The sequence below is a fragment of the Oryctolagus cuniculus genome, chromosome 8, assembly GCF_964237555.1.
Source record: "Oryctolagus cuniculus chromosome 8, mOryCun1.1, whole genome shotgun sequence".
Lineage (NCBI taxonomy): Eukaryota > Metazoa > Chordata > Mammalia > Lagomorpha > Leporidae > Oryctolagus > Oryctolagus cuniculus.
In genome coordinates this window covers 88,870,545-88,895,221 of record NC_091439.1, presented here as the reverse complement: position 1 = coordinate 88,895,221, position 24,677 = coordinate 88,870,545, and the positions used below count along the sequence as shown (strand labels likewise).

Sequence of the window (24,677 nt, the reverse complement as noted above, 5' to 3'; positions counted from 1 at the left end):
CATCTTCAGGAAACCATTCGCACGATGGCCTGCCGGCGTTTGCTGGTCAACATGCATCTCTCCCAAGAGAAAACGGTCAAATTCATCGCAATATCTAATAACCACAGTTTGAAACCACCCGTTCATCTTTCTGATTTTTAAGTTCTTGCGGAGGAATATAAAGTTGCACGTGTTGAACTTGCCTTAGCCACATGGCTCTTGGGTTTGGCGCTGCAAGCTCCTGGCATCACTGTAGCTGTGACCGTGTACAACTGGCCTGGATTAATAGCATGTCTTCCACCCGCTGTATCCCGGTCCCCCCGCGCTCCTTCAGACCTTTCTGTCATTCGTTCCAAGGCGTTCATTGGATGTTTGTTCTCTGACTCCTTCAGCAGCTCCAGAGTGCAAGATGAAACTCACACGGTGCCCAAACCTGAGGGGTCATAGTTCTGTGTTACTTGAGTAAACAAAAAAGCCAAACAGTCCATCTTCCCACTAGAACACGCAGCGGTGTCAAGAAGTCACTCGTGACGCCTGAGTTCCGTGCAGGTGGAGACTAACCGTGTGCTCTCCGACTCCGTGTCACAGGCTGCTTCTGCTTGTCTCGTAGAGTAGCCTACTCGAATGTTTGGTTTCAGTTTCTGTCGGCCCCGTAATCATTGCATGAGCGTTCGCCGCCGCCGGGTGCTGGTGCTGGTGCTGGCGCTCCTAATTTTCCTTTCTTTTTTTATTTATTATCATTTCTAACTTTTTTGTTTTGTTTTTTAACTTGCAGTGCAAGCTTCACATAAAGCCTGGCAAGCCAAGGACGTTCCGCATTCACCTGCTTTGGCAGTAATAGTGTATCTCTGCCGTCTGTGTCCTTTGGTTTTATTTTATTTTATTTTTTGTTTTTGTTTTACCCTTCCCCAAACACCAGTAACTCTTAACTCATTTTGCTGACTGTTTTGTCGGGTGTTGGGAATGACAGAACAAGTGAATGACAGCGAGAGCCCTGTGCATCTGGACAGTACGCGATTGGTTTTTTGTGCGCCTTCCGAATGGCAGCAGGAAGCATGCCTGTTCCTTGTGTGTCGCTTTGGATCAAGGACCGCGGGGTCAGAGGCTGCCTGCACGACTGACATGGAGACTTCTCACCGCCTCAGCCGCTGAGCTAAAGCCCTGGGTAGCCATGAGAACTTGCATATCCTCCCTTCCCCACCTCCGCGACCGCACAGACCCAGCACCCACGGTCTCTCCTCCGCACCCCGTCCCCCCCCGCCCAAGCCGAGGCAGACGAGTAGGTAGGCAGAGCGGGGCGCCTGCTTCCCCTAGGACTTGTCGCTGGTGTGAGTTCACCTTCAGCTCTAACGTTCTGCGTCCCGAACTTGGGGGCATGTGTTCAGACAGAGCGGTTCGAGACTGCGTCTGCACACCCTCCTCCCAGAGCCCAGCCTGGCTGGAGTGGACTGGAGCCAGCACCAGGTAGCGATGTTCACCAGGTGTGCCGGTGGCCTCGCTTAGCACAGGAGCCTTCTGCCACGGTTATGGGTTTTCCACCGCCTCCTTACCACTTCCTGACATTGAGGACTCTTTCCCGAATACACCTGTGCGCTCTCTGCAGGCTGCAGGGGAGGACTTGGTGCACGGCTCCGGAAGAGGGGTCATTCTGGCGCACCTTGTCCCTAATCGTGGCTAGAGAACGCCCGCAGGTTGTGCCGATGGCACACTTGCTGTGCAGGGCGCAGCGCACGTGTGCGCTTGGAAGCAGGAGGTGGGGAGGAACGCAGCCCAGCGTGCGAGCCCAGCCAGCGGCCCCCAGCCTCACATCCAACTCGCTTAGGTTCCTTTCCACATGTGGTGGTAAAGGCAGACGGAACAGAGCAGCTGGGCTTTCCAGTCCAGTTGTCCCGAACGTGTTTGCCTCACCTGGGCCCTGCGCACACCTGGCTGCACCTGCTCCTTGTGGCCTCATTGAGGGTCAGGACAGAAGCCATATGCCAGGTCGGGGACTGTATCCCTGGTCTGTATGGGAAAGCACATGGTTCATCTGGTTTCTGCTAGTCCTCCCTGATGGTTAGCCTTTCATTGGCTTCAAACCCCCCTCCCCCGACCCCTACTCACAAGATGCCCCAGCTTTCTCTCACTCTCGCTCTCCTGTTTCTCACATGGGAGGTACCATTTCTCATGAACCCAATACTTGAGCTCTCCGTTTTCCTGTCGGCCTTCCTTAGCCGCTCAGTAAATAGAGGATGCTGCACCTCCCCTGCCTTGCACATGTTTTAAAAACTTTGTCTCTATTGAATTCCAACAAGGAGAGGTTCCCCTTTCTTTCATCCTGAGCTGCAGGTAAAGGATTGAAGGAACAGTCTCCCATGAAGGGATGTAGGCTTAATTAGGCAAAGTAAGGAAATCCGTTTCATCGCAGCCCGAGCTAAGCTGGGAACCTGCGAACTCGAAGCAGCAGCTGTTTTTACGGGTTCGGCAGCAACTGGACCAGTGGATTTGTTTGCGCTTCTTCTGTTTTTGCTTTGTTTTACTAGCCGTGGACTGGAGCTAGCGTGGAGCAGCCAAGCACTAGACAGCATGCTGACTCTAACCATGGCTGCATCTGCTCATGTGCCGCGCCTCAAACAAAAGCCTGAATGTCTGTGGTTTGCTTGTTCCAACCCCTGCTTGTTTGAGCATTTTTTGTGCCTTGTGACAGAACATCCACCTTGAAAAATCCCGCGTCTTGCATCACTAAAATGAACCTAACAATGAAAGGCACGCAGTTGACTTTTTGATTCCAAGATTATTGATTGGATTGGATGGGTTTTTTTATTTTTTATTTCTTATTTTTTGGCATTAAATTTTTCACAGGAAAATATCACATGGAGAGGCAGGGAATAGGAAGGCAACAGAAACCTAGAAGCCATCTTTTTTTTTTTTTTTTTTTTTTTTAATGTGTTGCTTCTCAACTTTTTCTACCACTGCCCCCAGGCCTGTTTAGTTTGTTACTGCTGCTCTTTTTTCTTTCTGTGTCTATGCCTTTTTTCACAGTAGTCCTTGGCTCTGCACGGAATAAATGATACCCTCAAATCTAATTGGATGTGCTTTCGCCTTTGCATGTAAGTACAGTAGAAAGAAACTTTTGAGATCTTTTTAAAATTAGGGACAACAGATGGGGTGGGTGGATTCTTTTTCTTTCTTTTGGCGGGGGTGGGTAATGATGTCAACAGCTTTTGTTTAATAAAAAAACCAATATATTTAAAATGGCCAAATTTATACATATGTATGTATTTTTTTTCCACAACAACTTCTGGGTTTCAATGTGGAAGTTAGAAATTGCTAACCCCAGCCTGTGTTCAGCACAGCATCATGGACGTCCTTGGGTATATGGAGTCCTTGATTCTGTCAATGAAAATAAAGCTTGAGTGAGAAAATGCCACCTTCCACGCTGGAAAATCAACAGGGAGGGACAGCTTTCAGCCAGGCTACCTTTCTGACCACCGACTTTATTTTTTTTAATTCAGGGTGTCTCCCTCATGCTAACTGCCCCAGTGCTTGTATTTTTTACGTTTTGATCTGACTTCCCCACCCCCAGCTCTCCCCATCTTTTTGCTTCTTCTGGATGTTAGCTGCACCTAACGGTTGTGCAGGCTGTAGGATATGGTGGGGGAATTTTTGGCAATTCAGACACTGTTTTCCCAGCTTAGGCTCTATTTTAATTGGTCAAGGTTTTGTCCAAAATGGATTCTCAGCCAGGGAAAGGAGCCAGTGGGCACAGGCTCCTCGTTTTCTTCCTCTGTTTCGTAACTCACCAGCGGTCACACGTGGTCTCCATATCCCGTGCCCCTCAAGTGCAAAGCCATGGTTCCCTCACTTGGCTGACCTCTCCCGCAAGTGTTTCATAAACCAGCTGACTGTCAACGTGGGGTTTTTGGTTGCTCCCGAGTCACGTCCCCATCTCCGTGTGGTCCCTACCCAGAGTCCGTTCCCATCCCTTTGCTTTGCCATTGTGAGTGTCTGGAATTCTATCAGCTTCCAGAAGTCCTGGTTCTGGTGACAGGACATGGATTTGAGGACTCTCTAGTGGGAATTATGACCTCCAAGGTCTTGTTTGTTGGTCGGTATGAAGGGAATTTTCAAAAATAAATTGAAAATTAAGCTGTGAACAGCATTAGAACTTTGTCTCTTTCTCTTAAAAATATGCTGATATGCCTTAAACTGTAGTTTGTAGATTCTTGTCATTTTTCTGTTTGAAAAATAACCAGTGTGTTTTCTAAAACTGTTGTGTAACCTACTTTCAGTGTTAATACAGAATTGTCATGTATGTAAGCCGCATGGTAGACACTTGTCTTTTTTTAAGAAACTAAAATACTTGTATCGATGTGAAGCATATCGTTTTTCAAGTATGAACGTGATCACTTAGCGACGTGTTCAGTAATCTGGTGTCTGTTATGGTAGGAGAGTGTGGACTGGCAATCTATGCATTTATCACTCGTGCCAAGACATAAAGCAGGGGAAAATATATTTTTACCCAAACATCGTTCTGTGTGCCCTTTTGTGAGTTCTTCTCAGTCACTGCTCGGTCATGCGTGTGTGCACGTGCTTGTTATGTTGGGCGTAAAGGAAATGGGAGTGATAGAAACGCACGCTTTCGCTCCTTGGGTGCTGGGCTTCACATGCTGCCATCGAGTGGCACCAACTCCTCCAAGATACACTGGCTGCCTGGTGTCCGTACTCACATACCGTGCCTGCCACCTCCCCGCCACTCCTGTCCCCGGCCGCCCTGCCGATTTGCAAGCCTTGGGGGCCGCAGAGGCGGCGTCCCGCGTCCCACCCGCGGTCACAGTGCTGCCGTGCGTCTCCCCCCTCCGGCCGCGCGCGCTAGGTGGAGTCACTCCCTGCACAGCGCTGTCCCTTTCGCAGCTTGTTGTAGAGACGCTCCTTTTGTTTCTTTGGAAGCCTTTAAGGGCCACCTTTTGAATCAACCTTTCTGTTTTCTCTTCTGTAGCTTCTTCTTTATGTAATCATCCCGTTGACAAGCCCCACTCTCTCCTAATGGACATAGAGCCTTAGAAGAGCAGGAGCTGTCTGTTGACACGTGTTGGGGAAGAGTTACCTCATTGCCACCATCGCCTCCTATTCTTTTAAAGTCTGGGTCAAACATCGCACCGCTGTTTGTGTCTGTCAATGTCTGTTTACAAACCACTGCCCATAGTGGACCCTGAAGTGACTTGTCACTCCCCGAGACAGTAATACGTAACCATATTCAGAGGAAACTGAATGAAGCAGAGAACTTGGGCCAAGCCCCAAGGTCTTGCGCTAGGATCCTCTCGCTTAGCTGTCATGTCCTTGAAGCTGCTGATCCAAGAACGTGTGGACTGAAGACAGCAGGTCTGAGGCGAGGGGCCGCCAGCTCTGGGGCCCACGACCTTGATCTCGTAACTCCTGACCTCTCTGTCCCGTGAACAACAATCCGAACAGCCCCACCAGGATCCTCAGCCTTCAGCAGGTCAAAAGATCGGGGCCACTTCTTCCTTCCTTTGGTCACTTTTGTGGGTTGTTCTGGTGTTTGGGATTTTAGTTACTGCATGAACAGAGAGCTAGTGGATTTTTCTTTGGCGTGTCCTATTGATATAATGTTTTTATTTTTCAGCTGACCAGCTGCCTCTTGACAGAGAACTGGGCATCCCTCCTTTCAATTCAGGAACCATTGTTATTTTATTTGACTTTTTTCTGTTATCTGCATCCCTTATATAAGTTGTTTTGGGTTTGGGATTCTGTTTGAGGGGGGTGGGGGGACAATGTCCAGTTTAGTCAGTTCTTTTTTTGTATTGGTTGTTCAAACTGACTTCTGGTATCAAAATTACGCCAGTTTGAAGTTCATTTCAAGGGGAAATTTAAATGAAGTTGAAGTCACAAAATTTTGTTCAACATGTGTTCCTCGTCTTGGACCCAACTTAAAAAAGAAAACCTTTGTTGCTAGGGTTTTAACCTACAAGTCTTCATCATGTTAAAACGTACTAGTGCTGGGTGGATGACGTTTCTGCCTCCTGGTGCAGTTTATATTTAAAGATTCCTGAAAATAACTTTCTGGCCCAGCCCTGCCTTTGTATTTGTTGTGAAGCTCTGCTTTCCATTGTGTCCGCAGTTCTTGACCGGGACCCACAAGTCCTGAGCCACGGGAAATGAAGCGCAAGCAAGTACATATCCTCTCCCAGAGAACAGCACTATTTGCTGCACAATGGTCTGATTCACACGGTCTTCCCAGTCACCCAGGTGGCTTCGCCCACAACATCTGTAAAAAATACTTGCTGTGAATCAAACCGCCGAATCCCTTAAAACCACTCACGTCCCAACACGTGTGCGCTGTGCGCCTGGCATGGCTCACGCTACTGGCACAGCTGACTACTAGATTAGTCTTCACCTCTCAGGAAGTTTCTATACTCAAGGGACAGTTTTCAAATTGCTAACTACTGTGCAGCATGGACATGCATTTTGAGTTACCTTCCATTGTTTGTCTATGGCTTTGCATATTCCCATCTTCATTCTTCAGCCCCATGGAAGGCAGATCATGAAAATACTATGTATTGCATTTGGTCTCGATCCCCAGGAGGGTCCCCCTCTGGAGAAGAAAGGCACCACATGCCCCTGTCGGGCAGTGAGATGATGAAGCCACAGCCCCTGCCTCTTGAATCATCTGATTCCTAGAAAGAGGCTACTTGGAGCAATTGGATGACATGCTGGCCAACAGCTTTCTTAGACAGAAACTGTTACTAAATACAAGTAAAGTGGGATTCACCTGTGCTATTAGTGATCAAAACATGAGTCGAGAACCATCCCCTGCAGCCTACCCAATCCGTAAGGACAGGAATCTGCTAGTGATGTGACCGGTGGGTGGGTGGGTAGGGGAGGGGGAGCATGGCATATTGTCAGTTTGTAGGTTAAATATGTATTTCCTATTGTGAGACCACTGTAATCGTTAAGTACAATTGATGTTACTCTTAAGCTCTTAATATTTTAATACCAGCTTTATCCTCTCATTTTAAAAACATTCTACATCAGGTTGTAAAGGTATGTTTTTAAGCAATGTATAAAAATCAAATTAGCATCTTTTTGAACATACAGAAATGTGTAGTCTTTGTACATGTTCCCATTTTGGCCCCCTGGTTAGAAGTATAAGCATCCTCATCTTGACAGGGGAGGGTGAGGAACAGAGTGGTCCTAAGAGGTTGTAAGGTAGGTTGGCCTCTGTCCGGTTACCTAGGAAAAGCTGGGCCTGTCCCACGAGGCTGAGCGCCTCGCCCGGCTCGCCTGAGATGACTGCCATCGAGCTGGCATTGTCCCTCGGGCGGTGTCCTTTCTCCAGTGCTGATAACGGACGGCTTCTCAAGTTCTCCTGGCTGACCTACCAAAGGATGTGAAGCCATCCAAGGATAATTATCAGCAATGATAAAAATGACTGGCTTATCTTGAACTAGAACGTGGAAAAGCAACGCAGGGAGAAAAGGGCCACTGGTACCTATTTCCACCTGCAGCAGGCCTTTAGGCCTTTAGGCCTTTTTATCTTTAAAAGATACTGCGTGATTTCAGATGCACTGCCTGCTTACCCAAGTGTAGTCTAGATGGGCTGTAGATACACAGCCGGCCTTTAAGGGAGAGCTGCCCCTCTGACTCAGGATGTGCTGGGCTAGGGCAGATAAAACAATTCCTCATCCCAGTAAGTCTGACCAACTCCCCAGCCCACCCTGGGCAGTACTGACCAAGTGAAACTTTGCTTCTTCCTTATTTTAATTTTGTCCCAGATCATGGGCGAACAGTTCTGGAGATCTGAAAAGCTAAGTGCATAATTTTCACCATGTAGGTATTTAGATCACCTATTTTGCAAATGTCTTACCATCTTTCCACCCTGGAGAGGCACAGCAATGGCAGTGTGGCTCACTTTAAAGATCCCTGTGCTTGAATTCTGAAGACTATGCTACATAGTCCTTGTGACTCATTCCATCTGGCTTTCAGATCAATCTCTAGCCAGCAACTGGCATGCCCAGGGCTGACAAAAGGATCAAATGTGTTCATGTGTAAGTCTAGCTATCCCTTCACTGCCCTTGCCAACCCTGCTATTCCAATAGCTCTGTACAAAGATGTTGTCCGTGGAACATTATGTGAGGTTCAAAAGATTTAGTATCTAGCTCACATCACTTACTTTCAGTCCACTGTGGAACCACTTTCAAAATTATGGGACCTAGATTAGGGGAGGTAGAAGCTATGTGGTGGCCCATGAACCACAAAGAACGAGTGAGTGTGTATGGGGAAAGCAGAATATCCATGGAGCTGGGCTTACCCCATTCATTCTCGGTACGGTTTCAGAGTTGCAGTTCAAGCTTCTTTTTTAAACATTCACGTTATGTACATACACTTCCCTCCTCCTCTCCAAGCATTTCACTGTGTACTACACCAGGCCTACCATGCACTGTGAATTGCACTTTGTCTTAAAAGCATAGCAAATTTCTGGAGTAAAGGAAAAGGTAAGCACTTTCTACATTAACTTCTTGAAAAGACATCCTATCCTGCAAGCTAACTGTCCCATTCACCAGCAGTCACATTTCAGTGGTTGCTAGCCTAAGGTTGCCCTGAACATGTTTTCAAGGAATGAGAAACCAGCTCCCTGGGTCTAGGATTACTCCAAATTCTACTACTGCCTGTGTGCACACAGTAAGGTCTGCCGTCGGGCATGGGATTTGCTATGATGTTATATATTAAGCCAAGGGGAAGAAAGAGGTTCTCTCTTCATCCTGAACTTAGGTGCTCCTGGGAACTTAGAGTCATGAGCTCTTCTCAAATTTCTAATAAGACACTCTTGGTGACTTATGCCTTTTCAAGTAAAGAGTAATTCTTATCAAGCACTTCTGTTCTAATGAATGGTCAACTCCAACTAAAAGCAAGGGCTAAGGACTTGGGTATTTCTAGGTTGGGTCCGTACACAACTCTAGGACAAAAAAGTGGAAAACTGGTTCTGTTTTGAGCTGAAACTTAATGTCCAACCATCATTTGCTTTTTTTTTTTTTTTTTTAAGATTTAATTTATTGGGTCCTGCACCATGGTGCGCTAGGTTAATCCTCTGCCTGTGGTGCCAGCATCCCATATGGGCACCAGGTTCTACTCCCAGTTGCTCCTCTTCCAGTCCAGCTCTCTGCTGTGGCCTGGGATAGCAGTGGAGGATGGCCCAAGTGCTTGGGTTCCTGCACCCACATGGGAGACCAGGAAGAAGCACCTGGCTCTTGCCTTTGGATTGGCACAGCTCCGGCTGTCGCGGCCATTTGGAGAGTGAGCCATCGGAAGGAAGACTTTTCTGTCTGTCTCACTGCCTGTAACTCTGTCAAATAAAATCTTTTTAAAAAGAAGATTTAATTTATTTGAAAGGGTGAGAAAGAGGTCTTCCATCCCTGGTTCACTCCCCAATTGGCTGCAATGGCCAGAGCTGCACCGATCCAGAGCTAGGAGCCAGGAGCTTCTTCTGGGTCTCCCATGAGGGTGCAGGGTCCTTGGGCTATCTTCTAGTTTTCCCAGCCATAGCAGAGCGCTGAATCGGAAGTGGAGCAGCCAGAACGTGAACTGGTGCCCACATGGGATGCTGGCACTGCATTACCTGCTATGCCACAGTGCCAGCCTCATCATTTGCTTCTTATTCTAGTGTAAGTCTCTTGTACCTTAAGTGATGGCCACTTAAACTGCAAATGTTCATGTACTGGCTCAGGAAGGCCTGTTACCATATACTAACCACAAGGGATTCAGTGTCTCCCAGAAATTTAAAGATCCTCTTTTCTTTTTCTAGAAGCACCACCTAGTGGCCAAAGCTCCTGCCTTAATAACATAACCTAAAGGCTAATCTCAAAGAATTTGAGGCTTTAGAAATTGCACATTAGACAAAACTTCCATGATGTGAAATATAAAGGCTAAGTTTGAGAGGACTTAGAAGTTGAACTTTGGTTAAGAATTCTTAGCTACAATGAATTACGCAATTAACACAGGCTAATATAAACTTGAGGATGCTTATTTGGCACAGGGCCTTCCTTTTCAGGTTGAAAATGTACACACTAAGGGAAAACCAGCTCCCCTTCGTGTTGGCTGAGTATCTAGCAAGACTGCTTTGGGCAGTAATGCTCAAGCACCACTTGCCTTCTTGCTTCAGGAACTCCAGAATGATTACGTTGGGCAACCTGGAAAATCCAGGTATGTGATGTGTACACAGGATGCATACATAGAGGTGGTTGGTTCTACCATAGAGGATGCATACATAGAGGTGGTTGGTTCTACCATAGAAGAGAAACGGACTTGGGAGGACAGACAACAATGTCTTAATTTTCTCAACAGTGTGAATGTAGGCTCTGATTCTCATCAGCTTGGCAGAATAAAGAGCTACCCTCCAGCTTCCTTCAGACTCAAAGGCGCTCTTAGGAACAAGTTCTTTTTTAATTTTTTTTTTATTTTTTGACAGTTAGGTCTTTTTCCGTTGGTTCACCCCCCAAGTGGCTGCTGGGCTGGCGTGCTGCGCCAATCTGAAGCCAGGAGCCAGGTGCTTCCTCCTGGTCTCCCATGTGGGTGCAGGGCCCAAGCACTTGGGCCATCCTCCACTGCTTTCCCGGGCTACAGCAGAGCTGGACTGGAAGAGGAGCAGCCGGGACAGGACCGGCGACCCAACCGGGACTAGAGAACCCAGGGTGCTGACGCCACAGGCGGAGGATTAGCCAAGTGAGCCGCGGCACTTGGAAGCACTGCTCGTTCCCAGCTCTGCCTTCTCCCTCTAATATAATGACTAATAATACTACACTGATATAAGACAGTCCTCTGCCTGCAGAGGAAACATCAATCTTTTGGAGAATGGGGTATTTAGCATCTCCTAATCTAATCTCTGGGACCAGGGCACATTCTTTGACTTTTTCTGTTGGAAGATTTGAGGATAACTTTACCTTTCCAGAGGCTTCCCGGAGTAATAGGATTTTTTAACCAGAAAATTGTGATTCATAAAGCTTCAGTTTTCCAGATCTTGGAAGAGTTTGTGATGCAATGCTAAGTAACATGGGACAGGCTAAGAATAGTTTCAGGTACAAGAACAAATTTAACAGTAGCAGCGCTGTTAATGGATGTTCCACACTACTCAAGAGTACTGTGCTGCTTCTCTCTCAAGCCAAAGTTCTCCAAAGAGCCTACAGTAAGTAGATTGTAAAGAAGGGAAGGTGTAGTTGAACAGATGCTCTGGGCTCTCCAAGTACAATCACTGAACTGGGGCTGGGGTTAAATCAGCTGTGAGGCAAGAGAGCCAGCAGCCATTTATTCCACCTGACTCAATGTCCCCTATACATAGTGCTGTGTTCCAAATCAATTGCCAGCAGTTCTTAATCCTAGAAAACCTGAACATCAAGCAAGAAAAAGTCCTACTGTCCTCTAAAATCTGTTCAGCTTGCAGGTATTGGACTACAAATGAAATATTCTGACCCTGGACTCAATTTTATCCCTAGCTCTCTAACATATCGAAATAGCTACCATTTGTTTCATTTTGGGTCTGTGAGGCCAACCCCGGGCTATACTCACACACACGGAGTTTCCCTTATTTTTGTTTTCCTTAGCTGAATAGCAGTGCCTGAGCAAGCAGAAAAAAGTCACAGATAACCAAGGTTAAGGACAACTTTTATTGCTACCAGAGGCTTTTAACATCAGGACATGGTTCTGACTGTAGTGCCGCCTTCAGACTGCAAAGGGAGCTCAGGATCCAGAAGTCATTAAGAGGAACAAAGGTAGGTTGGGGAGATGGGAAGTAACTTTCATCAAGAAAATCCCAATACAGAATTAAAACTAGGGTACTGAATTTAGTTAGTACATGTAACACTCAAATCATAGAGCTGCCCAACATCTAGACATTCTCCTACTGATTATAAATGAGTGGAAACCCATCAGTTACAAAAACCTAATTTTAGTTGTTACATATTTCTTTGGTGAGCACCTTGATATATTAACTTTATCACAAATTCTTTTATATACAAATGTCAAAAATGCTTTCAGCAAATCTATGGGTGACCTAATATGTGCCACTTTAAAAAGCATCTCTTAAAGACAGTGATTTTTGCTTTCAAACAATAGAAACTGAAATAAGCAAAGTGGTATTGTGAGCAATTTTCCTATTACCACTTCTTACTTCACACAGGACAATTCCATAGTACCTTTCTCAAACTAGGTAGAATTTGAATCAGGATTAAACATGGCCATTAAGCTGAAATAATTGTTTTAAAAATTGGGGGTGGGGCCCTTTTCGGTGGATATTGGGGTATAGATCAACATGCATAAAATTCATTATTCAATGGAGAAGCAGGCAAAAGCAACAGGAAAATTTGGATGCTGGGGATAGGATTTGCAAGCTATGAATTCTAAAATTTAAAGAAAAATTTTGACACAGGGCAAGCTACATTTTAACAGAAGAGCAGAACTGACTACAAGGGGATTTTTTACTTTTTTTTAAAAAATTTTGGATATTTCTGAAGTAGATAGATATATGTATCTATCTCAATATAGCTGTCTTTATGTGAAGTACTGAATTACAATTAGCCACATAACTAAATGGGGGGATTTGTTTCTGGCTCACTTCAGATCAGCCTGATAAGGTATATATCTTTCTATAGCCTTTCCTGATTTTTCCGTGTTCTCATTTCTAGAGTGGTCTACCTTAGTTTGTACTTGAAGGTAATACCCATTCAAACTACATGACAGAAACAGGCTGCAAAGGTGGACAAGGGGAATCATGTCCCTCTTGTCTTGATAAATCAGTGCCACACACAGAACCCACGTTTTCTGAAGCATTATCTTCATTATAGAGCCGTTTGATTCCATCGTAGAAGTCATCCACTTCCATTTCCTCTACTTTGCGTTTAGCAGAGGTATGCTTGCACCCAAGGGCAGCTGGGAAATGATGGTAGAAAGCTGCTGTACCTCTGACTGGCACTTCTGGCTTGCTGTTGTCCGTGGAGGAATCTGGGCCCGGGACAGAGGAGGGATGTAATCTGAACACTCCTTTGTCACAGGTCACCAGGGTGTGCTTGAGGGGACGGTAGACATAAACGGAATTTAGAGGCAGGGAAGACTCCAGAGTAGAAAGGTGGTGTGCCACAAGCTCCCGACAGTGGATCAGCTGGGAGCTCTCCATCTGGTTCAAGAAGAAAGTCACAAAGTTGATGATCAGTTAGCATGGGCTACTCTGTCATCTTTGTGGGACACCTTTTCTTCCTGTGGCCTCTGCCTCTTCCCCTCCAGCCTTCTCTCTTCTCACATGTTCTACCCCAAACTCATCTATTTCTCCAGCCTACTCATCATCTTGGGGATTATATCCATAGCTATTCCCAATGTAAGTATCTTTGGAACTTGAGTTCTGTATTTGTAGTTATATGCCAGATATTTACAAGAGAACAGAAACTTTTATTGTTAACTGCTAAGTATCCAAAATGTGCCCCTTTTAAGACGTTAACTGGTATTCAATTTTTTTCTCTCTTAAAAAGATTACATAATACTTGAGAGTCCTCCAACTATCAAGCAAGATCAAGTAGCATTGAATTAGGCATGCAAGTAGATTACTGATGGCAAGGGGGAACATAATCAACATGATATCAGTTACAAGTCTAGGTGGCCCTAGCTTTGCTGGATAGCATGAAGCACTGAGAAATACCTGCTGGGCAGTTATTTCAACAATCAGATCTTGTCCTTTTTTTTTTTAAGATTTATTTATTCGAAAGTCAGAGTTACACAGCGGAGAGGCAGAGAGAGGTCTTCCATCCGATGGTTCACTCCCCAGATGGCCACAACGGCCAGGGCTGCGCCAATCCGAAGCCAGGAGCTTCTTCAGGGTCTCTCACGTGGGTGCAGGGGCCCAAAGACTTGGGCCATCCTCCACTGCTTTCCCAGGCCATAGCAGAGAGCTGGATTGGAACTGGAGTGACTGGGTCTCAAACTGGTACCCATGTGGGATGCCAGCGCTTCAGGTCAGGGCATTAACCTGCGGTGCCACAGCGCCGGCCCCTTGTCCTGCTTTGTTTCAAATCAATACCATACTTTCTAACTAGAATAATCTGATTACTTGAGTCATCATCAGTGCCTCCAGAACTGCATCAGCAGGAAGCTGATGTCAGGTATCAAACCCAGGTACTCTGATGTGGGATGCAGGCATCTTTTCCAGTGGGCTAGATACCTGCCTCTAGGCCATCTACTTTATGGTTAGGGACTAGGAGTACACCACATTAATCCGGGTAAAGTTAACACACTAAGATAATCAGGATGTGCCACTTCAGTCACAAAAAGGAGCCTATGAGTGCAGAAAGAGCAGAGAAGATCACTTCCAAGAGAAAAAGGTTTAGCCACCCCAGAGTGGGGTGGGGAGCCTGGGGGGTGGGGGGCGAGGCTAGGAGGGAGTGTTGCATGGTTTGAAAGGCCAGCTTCCTTTTAAACCAGGGAATACACCCTCAGCTTGTCAAGTTCACGAAGGGACAGGGCAAGCTAGTGATAGTGGCCTCCTCATAGCACAAAATGTCTGCAACAGACCCTCCTCAAACCAAAACACTAGGATTCATGTCAGAAGTAAAACTAGCATGATCAAACCAATCTGATGCAAGGATTTCCTGCATTAGAACCAGAAATCCAGAGGGAACATCTGATATTACTATGGCTTTACCACAAGGCTACTTAAAAAGATGTTAGACATGGTGTTCCTACCTGAATACAGGCAAACTTAACACAGACAGAACTGAGTCCTACAAAACCAGGAGCCATCATGTTTGAGCATAAGATGGTTTCAGATCAGATCTGCTGGATCAAATCCAAAGTGTCTACCAAGTTTTGTAACCTTACTTTTTTCACTTCCTTGCCCATTGCAACTTGAATACTAGATCAGACAGAGAACTTAAGCATTGTGTTTAGATAACAGATTCCTAAATAAATGTTTGCAATATAACTATATATATATATACACACACACACAAAAGAAAATGGAACAGAGGTTTCCAAACTATGTCCAAACAGCTTATCAAGAACTCTGCACCCCAACAGGCCTCTGCCCTGAGCACATATTAGGAAGTTGGGCTCTATTTTTCTACTTTGTATTCTGGGCTTATGTGTATTATCAGGTTTTGGTTGGGGAAAGTATGGAAAAGGCCTCCATTTCTAAAGAAAAGGACTACATCTGTAAGGTCTGTATGACCTAGAAAAAGCACTGATTATTCTAAGTTTTTCACTTCTAGGTAGTTCTATGTGATGCTCAGAAAGTCCCAATTTCCCTAGGTTGGGGTTATAAAATAAAGGACTGCATAAATGATTTCTCAGAAGATTCTATCAAGTCATGCTTATAAATACTGTTTAAGGAAAAAATCTCAGTGAGCCCTTCTACCACCAGAAAACATAAATCAGCAGATTCTCCAGTAGACAAAGTTATTTGTTCCAATAAAGTACTACAGATGGTTTTCTGTTAATAGTTATTTCCCTACTTAACATGTGAATGATTAATATTTAACTTTCCAACACTTTACAGAGGCAAAGTGTATCTCCTGTGACATACCATTCATTTATGATAGTTTATGACAGTTTCTAAAATTTCACTGAACAGCAATTACCTTTTATTTTAATGACTGCATTTATTTCAATGGAAGCAAACACTTCTCTAAGCTAACTCAATGTAAGATACACTAATAAAAGATTATTATCCTTTTTTATGAAAAGTCTCTCAGCCAGGCTGGCACCACAGCTCACTTGGCTAATCCTCCACCTGCGGCGCCGGCACCCCAGGTTCTAATCCCGGTTGGGGCGCTGGATTCTGTCCCTGTTGCTCTTCTTCCAGTCCAGCTCTCTGCTGTGGCCCGGGAAGGCAGTGGAGGATGGCCCAAGTGCTTGGGCCCTGCACCCGCATGGGAGACCAGGAGGAAGCACCTGGTTCCTTGCTTCGGATCGGCGCAGCTCACTGGCCGTAGCGGCCATCTGGGGGGTGAACCAACAGAATGAAGACCTTTTCTGTCTAACTCTGCCTGTCCAAAAAAAAAAAAAGGCTCACCCTTTTTCTAGGACCTGAAATTCTTAGAACCTGATCGTTCAGAGATCCTTTAAAAAATTTATTCATTTGAAAGAGAGAAATCTTCTACTGGCTCAGTCTTCCTGGAAGCTTCTCTCCCACATTGGGCCCTGTGGGGAGCAACTGAGACTAGACTAAGTTACTGGAATTAAGACTTATTCTATGCATCTGCTCTCCCACAATATGGCGCTGGGGAGGAGCAAACTTCTACGCAGCTGCCTCTCGCCAATTTGACTGATGAGCTGCAGGAGCTGATCCTGCTCCTGATTGGAGGAGAGCAGCGTGCTCGGCATGTGGGTAGCAGAGTTGGGATTGGTGGAAGAGGACTATAAAGGAGGAGAGAGTCAACATGCACCAGGAACATCTGAAGGAACACCTGAGCAGCCCCCGAGAGAGCCGGCCAGTGGTGTGCCGCTCCTCCGCGGAAGCGGGGGAAAGTGGCAGGGGGAGCCTCCCCTCCACGGAGGTGGAGGGGTCGGCAGCCAACCCGGGAAGGGCCGAGCAGACAAAAGAACAGCGCAGGGTTTAGTGTCGTTCCTCCGTGAATGGGGGAGCGACAGGGCCCAAGCACTTAGGTCATCTGCTGCTGCTTTCTCAGGCACATTAGCAGGGAGATGTTTCAAAGATGGAGTAGCCAGGACAAAAACCGGTGCCCACATGGGATACTGGCATCGCAGGTATCCACTATACCACCTCCCTGAGATATTTCTTAAACTTCTGCTAGGTTTCCCAGCTCACGTCTATTAACTTTGTTATAAAACAGCAAACTGAAGCATTATTTTGTTTTTCTAAAACTTTAAAAGAACTAATTGGAGCAGAGAACTGTTATTCTAAATTCTGAGTTTAAAAATATTTTGCAGTATAAGTCTTCTAAGTAAAATCCCATGAAACCCATCAAATCTACTGATGACTGAAAATACAGAGAGACGTTTCAAGGGAAAAAAGGTAGGGTCATGCTTTGCAACAGACGTGAACTTGGTCAGTTTTATCTGGTTACATGATTTTCAAAGTAATTGCTAATATACAGGCCTATCACCACCTCTCCATTTAGATGAGAGTTTTCTCCACTAAACCTTCATTATTTTACATAGGTGGTTGATAATTTATCAAGCTGTAATGTTGTATACCAGTTAGAGGATGAAAGTTATGAACTAGGGCTGGCGCTGTGATACAGCAGGTTGATGCTCTGGCCTGAAGCGCCAGCATCCCATATGGGTGCTGGTTCTAGAGCCGGCTGCTCCTCTTCCAATCCAGCTCTCTGCTGTGGCCTGGGAAAGCAGCAGAAGATAGCCCAACTTTCTGGGCCCCTGCACCCACGTGGGAGACCCAGAAGAATATCCTAGCTCTTGGCTTCGGATTGGCGCAGCTCCAGCTGTTGCGGCCATCTGGGGAGTGAACCAGTAGATGGAAGACCTCTCTCTCTACTTCTCTCTGTAACTCTTTCAAATAAATAAAATCTTAAAAAAAAAAAAAAAGTTATGAACTAATCTAAGGCACAGAAAATACCAGGACAAATCTCTTTCAAATAACTTCTACCTGCCAAGGTCTGTTAGAAATATTTCACTTGCTAGCCAACAAACTATTAGCTTGTCTAAAAAGCAACTTATCTTTGTTTTTGATATATTTTATAAAATGAGTGAAATAGAGAATACATGAAACATAAATAGCCTGAGGTTTCTTTATACAAACCTGAAAGAGCATACATAATTAACTTTTCAAAACTCATATAATCAGTTCAGGAAAAGAAAAGAATCAAGAAAATAATCTATATTTTACAAGAGGTAAAAAAAAAAATCCCACAAATGTAAATTCTTGTTACCTACTAAGAAAGATATGCTATTTTAAGATTATGATTATAAGGCTAAGACATTTCTAATCACCTGATAATCCTGTGTATTCTAGTGAAAAAAAACTGGGGCTAGTGTTGTGGTGTAGCAGAGCTTGGGTCTCCACCTGTGATGCAGACTGCTCCACTTCCAATCCAGCTTCCTGCTAATGTGCCTGGGAAAGCAGTGGAAAATGGCCCAAGTGCTTGGGCCCCTGTACCCATGTGGGAGACCCAGAGGAAGCTCCAGGCTCCTGGCTTTAGCCTGGCCCAGCCCTGGCTGTTGTGGCCATTTGGGGAGTGAGCCAGTGGATGGAAGATCTCTACCCACTGCCTCTGTGTATCTCTGCCTTTCAAATAAGTAATTCTTTAAAAAAGAAAAACTTCTAAAATGAACTCTAATTAGAATGATGCATACCTGTGCTTTCTGAAGCAGTTCAAGTGTAAGAGGAAGCCAATCAGGAATGAGTTTCTCCATTTCCAAACTAATTATGGCCAGAGCAAGCATGGATCCTTTGAACTGCAGAAGGTGGCTGCAGGCCATACAGTGAAGCAGTTGCTTGGTGAGGACTGCCAGATGTTGAGATGGGCTCAATTTGGGCAAACTGAACAGTAACTGTGGCCTAGTTGACACTGCAATGGCATGAAACTGGAAACAAATCACAAGAAAATCATTTGAATTTTACTTAGAATGTCTAAGAAAAATCACAGAGAAACTGATGTGACTCCCTTATGTATCACCCAATTTCTAAGTCTGCAATTTTAGTTTCAGTAAGCTGACAAATATCCTAATTTTTATTTTTTTCTTGGCTAATTTTAGTGGTTTTCCTTTACCTAAAAATCAGTACAAAATAGGTGTGTGCACAGTCTATTTGTCAGGTTACTGAAACAGACAACAGATTCAAATAAGAAACTACAAGACTTTAAGCATATTTACAATGTGAAGAAAATCCAATGGTGTGGCTGTGTGAAGATCCCAATTCAACTTATCCAGAATAATTCTCTCCATTCTCAGAATTTCAGATGAGGAACATCCACAGAAACTATCTCTTGCCAATACCTTCAGTACTGGAATTCTCTATCCAAAACAAAAGAGAGTAAGAGCAGAAGGACAGAAAAACTTAACTCATTTTTGTTTTTGGCAAACAAAGATAGTAAACAAATTTTCAAAGCAGAAACACAGGTAGTCTTGAAAGGATTTATTACCTCATCTTCCTCAACAGTCTTAGCAGCTAGGAAAAAACAACTGATGGCAATACAACTCAAATATTTCGGGTGGGCCTAAAATTTGAAGAGGGGGAAAAAACTTTAGTGACCTTTCAGAGAGTTTATAAAATTGTTTTAAAAAGAAGTAAGAATGCACACCGTTCTACAGAACTGATTTGGTTTCTACCCATTCCTTTCTAGATCAGAGCTAACTTTTAATATCACAATCCTAGCCATATGGTACTCTATGGAAACAATGAAAATCATTTCACTGCTGGAATTCAACCAAAGCCTGTTAGCCACAGCTAATTTCTATCCAGGAGAGAAGAGCTTGCTTTTAGAAGATACACTTTTATTTAATAAACTATTCCCAAAAAATTTTTAAAAATTGTATATAGATTAGTAGAAATTCTCCAATAATTAAGTATGCTACCCCAAACCCATACATAATTCAAGTTACATGATAAAAATGAAAAGGTTCCAAATCCATAAAGATCATTTAGTAGAAAGCATTTAACTTTCTTGGGCCTAACACACATAAGAGGGCTTCATCTTGCCTATTTATTTAGAAATAAAGCAGGCCCACTTTCAGCATGTCTGCCAATGAAGCAATTAGAACAATTTAGTTCAATTACATTGAGCAACACAAGAGGTAAACTGGATAATACAAAAAAACAGTAAAACCTGCTTCAACATTTGTTACACGTAAATAATGACTGCTGTCTCATTCTAAGTGGAATCTTCCAATCCTCTATGTGAGACATACAAGATGGTTCTATACTATCAATATTTTAGAAATGATAATTACTGATCACAGTACTATGGTTTAGAAAGCACCTCCACATACAGTATTAAATTTGTTGTATCTTTATCTTACAGGTGAGACAAGTCTCAGAGTCTAAGGGACATCATACACGTGATCTAGGAAGGGAAGTCAGCTCTTGCTGCTGAGATATTGTCCTGCTCCCTTAATTCCAATTTGGCAATATATAATGCCACACCCTGAAGTAACTGGAGTTCATTAAAAGAAAAGAACTGTCAGCAATGAGTAGGCAATAGAATCCTTAATTCGAGGGTACTCATAATAAATTTAGTAATAAAAAGAAATCAACAACAAATGTGACTTTTTAAACAAGCAGTTTTCAGTTCTCATTATGTATGAGAACCATCTGTGCAGTTTGTTTTTGTGTTGTGTAATACAGACAACCAGATTCTACCTACTAGAGATTGCGATTCAGTATCTGGAACAAGACTCAGGTTCTATGCTTTTAAAGAGCTCCATTCATGATTAAACATCTCTTTTATGATAGAGGTTACAATAAGTAGTTAATTAATTTTGAAAAACATAACCAAAAACTTTTTTTGGAATTATCAGCTGTAGTAGAGGGAAATGGAGGAAGGTGGAGGAGTTGCTGCCGAGATAAAAAGTCTTTCAGATAACCCAGATTTGAGGCAATTAGCATCATTACAATTAAGGGTTCTCTAAGTCTTTTAAGAGTATAAGTCTGAAATAAAAGATACATACCTGAGTGGCTATCCAATTTTTTAACATTCCATAGTTCTTTGGCCTCTGTTTTTATGCCTAATAATAAGGCATGTAATTTGCAGTTCCCCCAAGTTTATATATTGCTATACATAAAAGTGGCTATGGTTGAACTGTTTTTCCACTTTTATGCTTAGCAATTAGAGAAATGCTGACTTTCTGTTTTAAATTAGTTGAGGGCTTAATATGACCAATTTAACATAACACTCAACATATTATAGCAGAATTATATAAAACTTATTAATGTGTATGTTGCCTGTCAACAAAAATATACTAAAGTTGTTTTGTGACATCTTGTTATATACCCCAAAGTATACCCCTAGAAAACATATTGTTCAGAAAAACACAATATGAATATTCAATAGGAACAGAAAAAAAGGTGCAATAAATTTATACTTTCTAGTCTGACTCACTGTCGACCTCTTGTGTACCAATTCTCATATGTCCTAAAATGACTAAACATTCTACAAATGCTATATGATTTTTACTATCAAAAACATTACAGGTCAAGTACAAGTTAAAAATACTTGCAGCAAAAAGGAGATTAAAGAGTTAGAAATGCTTCCAAAAATGTACAACATAACAAAACACAAAATATCATGTCTTCTAAGTATATAGATCTTCAGGAAAGTTTTCTACTGCTTTCTATTTATACAATATTTACTAACAGCCTCTGGTTTAGCATAAAACTCTCAATAGGTTATGTGTAAGTGATATCTTAAAATATTTACCTTTACAGTAGCTAAAAACCTGTCCAAAAGACTGCTAGCCAGAGCAAACGTTTCTGGGTAAAGATTGAACTGGTACTTGAGTTTGGCCAGCCACTGAATTACTTCATCTCTCTGGGATGGAGAAACATTCTGTAAGGGAACAATTACATATAAATAAAATTAAAAGTTAACATCAAAAGTTATGTTTAGAATTCTCTCATAAAAGGTTAGTAAGTACTAATAGTTAGGCTCTTCAGACTTGCAAATGAAATCAAGGTGGATAGAAAAGATTGCTAGAAACGGATACCCTAAGAAGCAAATAATTTCATAAATCAAAAAGGCAACAGGAATTTAAAGCAGTTTATCGGACTAAAGCTGTACATTCGATGGGATTTGGGTGCACAGAGTTAGAATTTACATCCTACAGATCACTGTCCAGTAAGACAGAAGGAACTAGAGCAGGGCTATTAAAACCCAGGATTACAGTGGCAGGTGTTTGGTGCAGTGCTAAATTGCTGCTTAGGATGCCCATATTCCCTATCAGAGTGTTGGGTTAAAAGTCCCAACTCCGCTTCCAATCCAGCCTGTTGTACATTCTGTGGGCAGCAGGTAATAGCTTAAGTAGCTGGATCCCTGTCACCCACATGGGAGACCCAGATTTAGCTCCAGGCCTCTGGCTTTGGCCTGGCTCAGCAGTGCCAGTGGTTGTTACAGATATCTGGGGAGTAAACCAATGGATGGAAGCGCTCTGTCTCTGATTTCAAACAAACAAAAAAATACTAACAAAGTCCAGAACTAAGATCTTTCTCTCTTATAAAAAGTCTGGAAAAAGTTGCAAAACACCTTTGTCTGGAACTAGGGTTTCTCTAGGAAGTGAGAGGAAGCAGTACAGCCTAACTGCTAGGACCTGCGTCAAACGGTTAGCAAAATCACTGGTTCTACAGTATCTCTTACTCATACAAATTCTTGAAGGGCTACTTTCAAATCTACCCTGGAACTAGGGGCTTCTAAGGATCCTTGGGCACCAAATTAATGAAGGCAGCCATAAACCTTCTAGATAGGGAGAATTAAAAAAAGAAATTAAATTCCTACCAATGCTTTCATCTAAAATGCCAAACAAATAAATGTATTGTTAACTATGCCACCCAAAAAAATCAGCAAGGAAATAAGCTCACAGAAGTAGAGATACATGGTGATATAATCTGATGAAACTGGGGAGGCTTTTAGGGAGGTGAAAAGTACAAGAGCAATAAGAAACGAGAGTATCACTAACTACCATCTGCGGACCTTAGACACACAATGCGGGAGTATGGCAGAAAAAAATTATCCCTGAATGACAGTTTATTGTTATTTGATGTGTGACATTAAACAACCCAAACATAAAATTTTATGTTTATGTATCACAAAAGACATAAAAGAGAACATGGTTTAAGGAGACTACAATATAGTTAGAGTAACTACATGATGTAACTTATGTAAAGCACACATAACAGAATGCAAAAGGCACTCAAATATTAGTTTTCTTCCTTCCCACCTCTAAACTGATTCCCACTAAATGATGTCAGAAAAAACAAATTTATGAAAAGTTACATGAATGACTCTTTTAACCATAAAATTCGTCATGAAAGAGATCATAACACTATCTTTGAACTTTAATACATTATTTTTAAAGATTTTATTTTTATTTATTTGAAAAGTCAGTTATACAGAAAGGAGAGGCAGAGAAAGTTCTTCCATCCGATGGTTCACTCCCCAGATGGCTGCAACGGCTGGAGCTGCACTGATCTGAAGCCAGGAGCTTCTTCCAGGTCTCCCATGTGGGTGCAGGGGCCCAAGGACTTGGGCCATCTTCTACTGCTTTCCCAGGCCACAGCAGAGAGCTTGACTGGAAGAGGAACAGCCGAGACTCGAACCGGCGCCCAAATGGGATGCCGGTGCTTCAGGCCAGGGCGTTAACCCGCTGCACCACAGCGTCAGTTCCATGAACTTTAATACATCTTACATTAAGATTTAAAAATAGGGACCGGCGCCGCGGCTCACTAGGCTAATCCTCTGCCTTGTGGCGCCAGCACACCGGTTCTAGTCCCAGTCGGGGCGCCGGATTCTGTCCCGGTTGCCCCTCTTCCAGGCCAGCTCTCTGCTGTGGCCCGGGAGTGCAGTGGAGGATGGCCCAAGTCCTTGGGCCCTGCACCCCATGGGAGACCAGGAGAAGTACCTGGTTCCTGCCATCGGATCAGCGCGGTGCACCGGCCGTGGCGGCCATTGGAGGGTGAACCAACAGCAAAGGAAGACCTTTCTCTCTGTCTCTCTCTCTCACTGTCCCCTCTGCCTGTCAACAAACAAAACAAAAACAAAACAAAAAGATTTAAAAATAGGGACAGGAAAGCATCCCTGCATGGCTGGTGTTACCATCACTACCCAGAACTAGCAATTACAAAAAAAGAAAAAAAAAAATTGAGAAAATCTACTCTTTAAAGTCATACTAATTCTAAGATCAGTTCTTCAAACCAGTTCAAACATGTACCAAACAATATCAGGACAGTAAGTGCCTAACTAGTTACCCTCATTCACTCAAAGTAAAGAATAGAAGAAAGCAAAGTCCCAAACAGCATTTCCTAATTTCATGAAGGAAACCGTTTGTTTTTTTCTCATATGAATTACTCAAACAAGGTTAAGCGGATTTGGTTAACTGGTTGAACAACTAAGCTGAAAGAGAATTTATAATGAATTGATGCCACATGACAAAACATAGGCTGGCTGCTATAATACATGCTAACTTCAACAAATTCTCCCCCCACCTTTAATCTCTGAAAGGTTTAGCATTACCTAAAACATTTAGTACAACCCCCAGCCCCCAGGCTTGTAATATAAATCCCTTTGTGACCTATTTCTCCTGCTTCATCCATCTTCCAGCACTTTCTGCTTTTCACTTCATACTTAGGTATACTACTTCTATTTATGATTCCTCCTGGCACCTGCCATGCTACTTTACATCACTGTTTATTTGCTCATTTTTCCTTCTGGTTGAACATACTTCATTCTAAATTCCACTTGCTTTTTTATATATCCTTCAAGAACTACTTCAATAGTCACTGCCCACACCACACACTTTTCCTTGTAACTCAGGTTGAATCTTCCTGTGCTCCTATTGCATCTCTTCTCGTATTTATTTTACTCAACTTAAAAACAGAACAAAACAAAACCTTCTGCTTTTGGACAGGATGACATCAGTATCAGCAAACCTACACACCCTGGCTGAGAACAAGTAGAAAAGCTATAGCAACAACCTGTTCTTAATGGTACCAGAACTGCTAGGACTACCAAGCCCTGAGAATTCAGGATTTTTGAAAAGGA

At 43.4% G+C, this 24,677-nt stretch overlaps 2 protein-coding genes across 14 annotated transcripts in view; one reads left to right on the top strand and one right to left on the bottom strand.

Moving 5' to 3' along the window:
* Positions 1–12,742, top strand: part of SEPTIN11 (septin 11) — a 145,501-nt gene extending 132,759 nt beyond the window's left edge. For 3 of the 11 annotated variants that reach the window (XM_017347482.3, XM_051820201.2, XM_070047987.1), the window contains exon 10: positions 3,001–4,489. In XM_017347482.3, coding sequence (XP_017202971.2) covers positions 3,001–3,025 — 25 coding nt within the window. In that variant the 3' untranslated portion in view covers positions 3,026–4,489. Of the gene's footprint in view, positions 1–754; positions 4,490–4,957; positions 6,036–6,097 lie in introns of those variants that run through there. The other 8 variants (XM_008267706.4, XM_070047989.1, XM_008267705.4 and 5 more) reach the window with 6 other exon arrangements.
* Positions 2,878–24,677, bottom strand: part of CCNI (cyclin I) — a 32,298-nt gene continuing 10,498 nt past the window's right edge. For 2 of the 3 annotated variants that reach the window (XM_051820202.2, XM_051820205.2), the window contains 5 exons: positions 21,345–21,473; positions 19,071–19,145; positions 18,802–18,942; positions 18,283–18,513; positions 11,615–13,138 (listed from right to left, as the gene is read on the bottom strand). In XM_051820202.2, the coding sequence (XP_051676162.1) occupies positions 12,695–13,138; positions 18,283–18,513; positions 18,802–18,942; positions 19,071–19,145; positions 21,345–21,473 (1,020 nt within the window). In that variant the 3' untranslated portion in view covers positions 11,615–12,694. Of the gene's footprint in view, positions 7,355–11,614; positions 13,139–18,282; positions 18,514–18,801; positions 18,943–19,070; positions 19,146–21,344; positions 21,474–24,677 lie in introns of those variants that run through there. The other variant, XM_051820204.2, reaches the window with a different exon arrangement.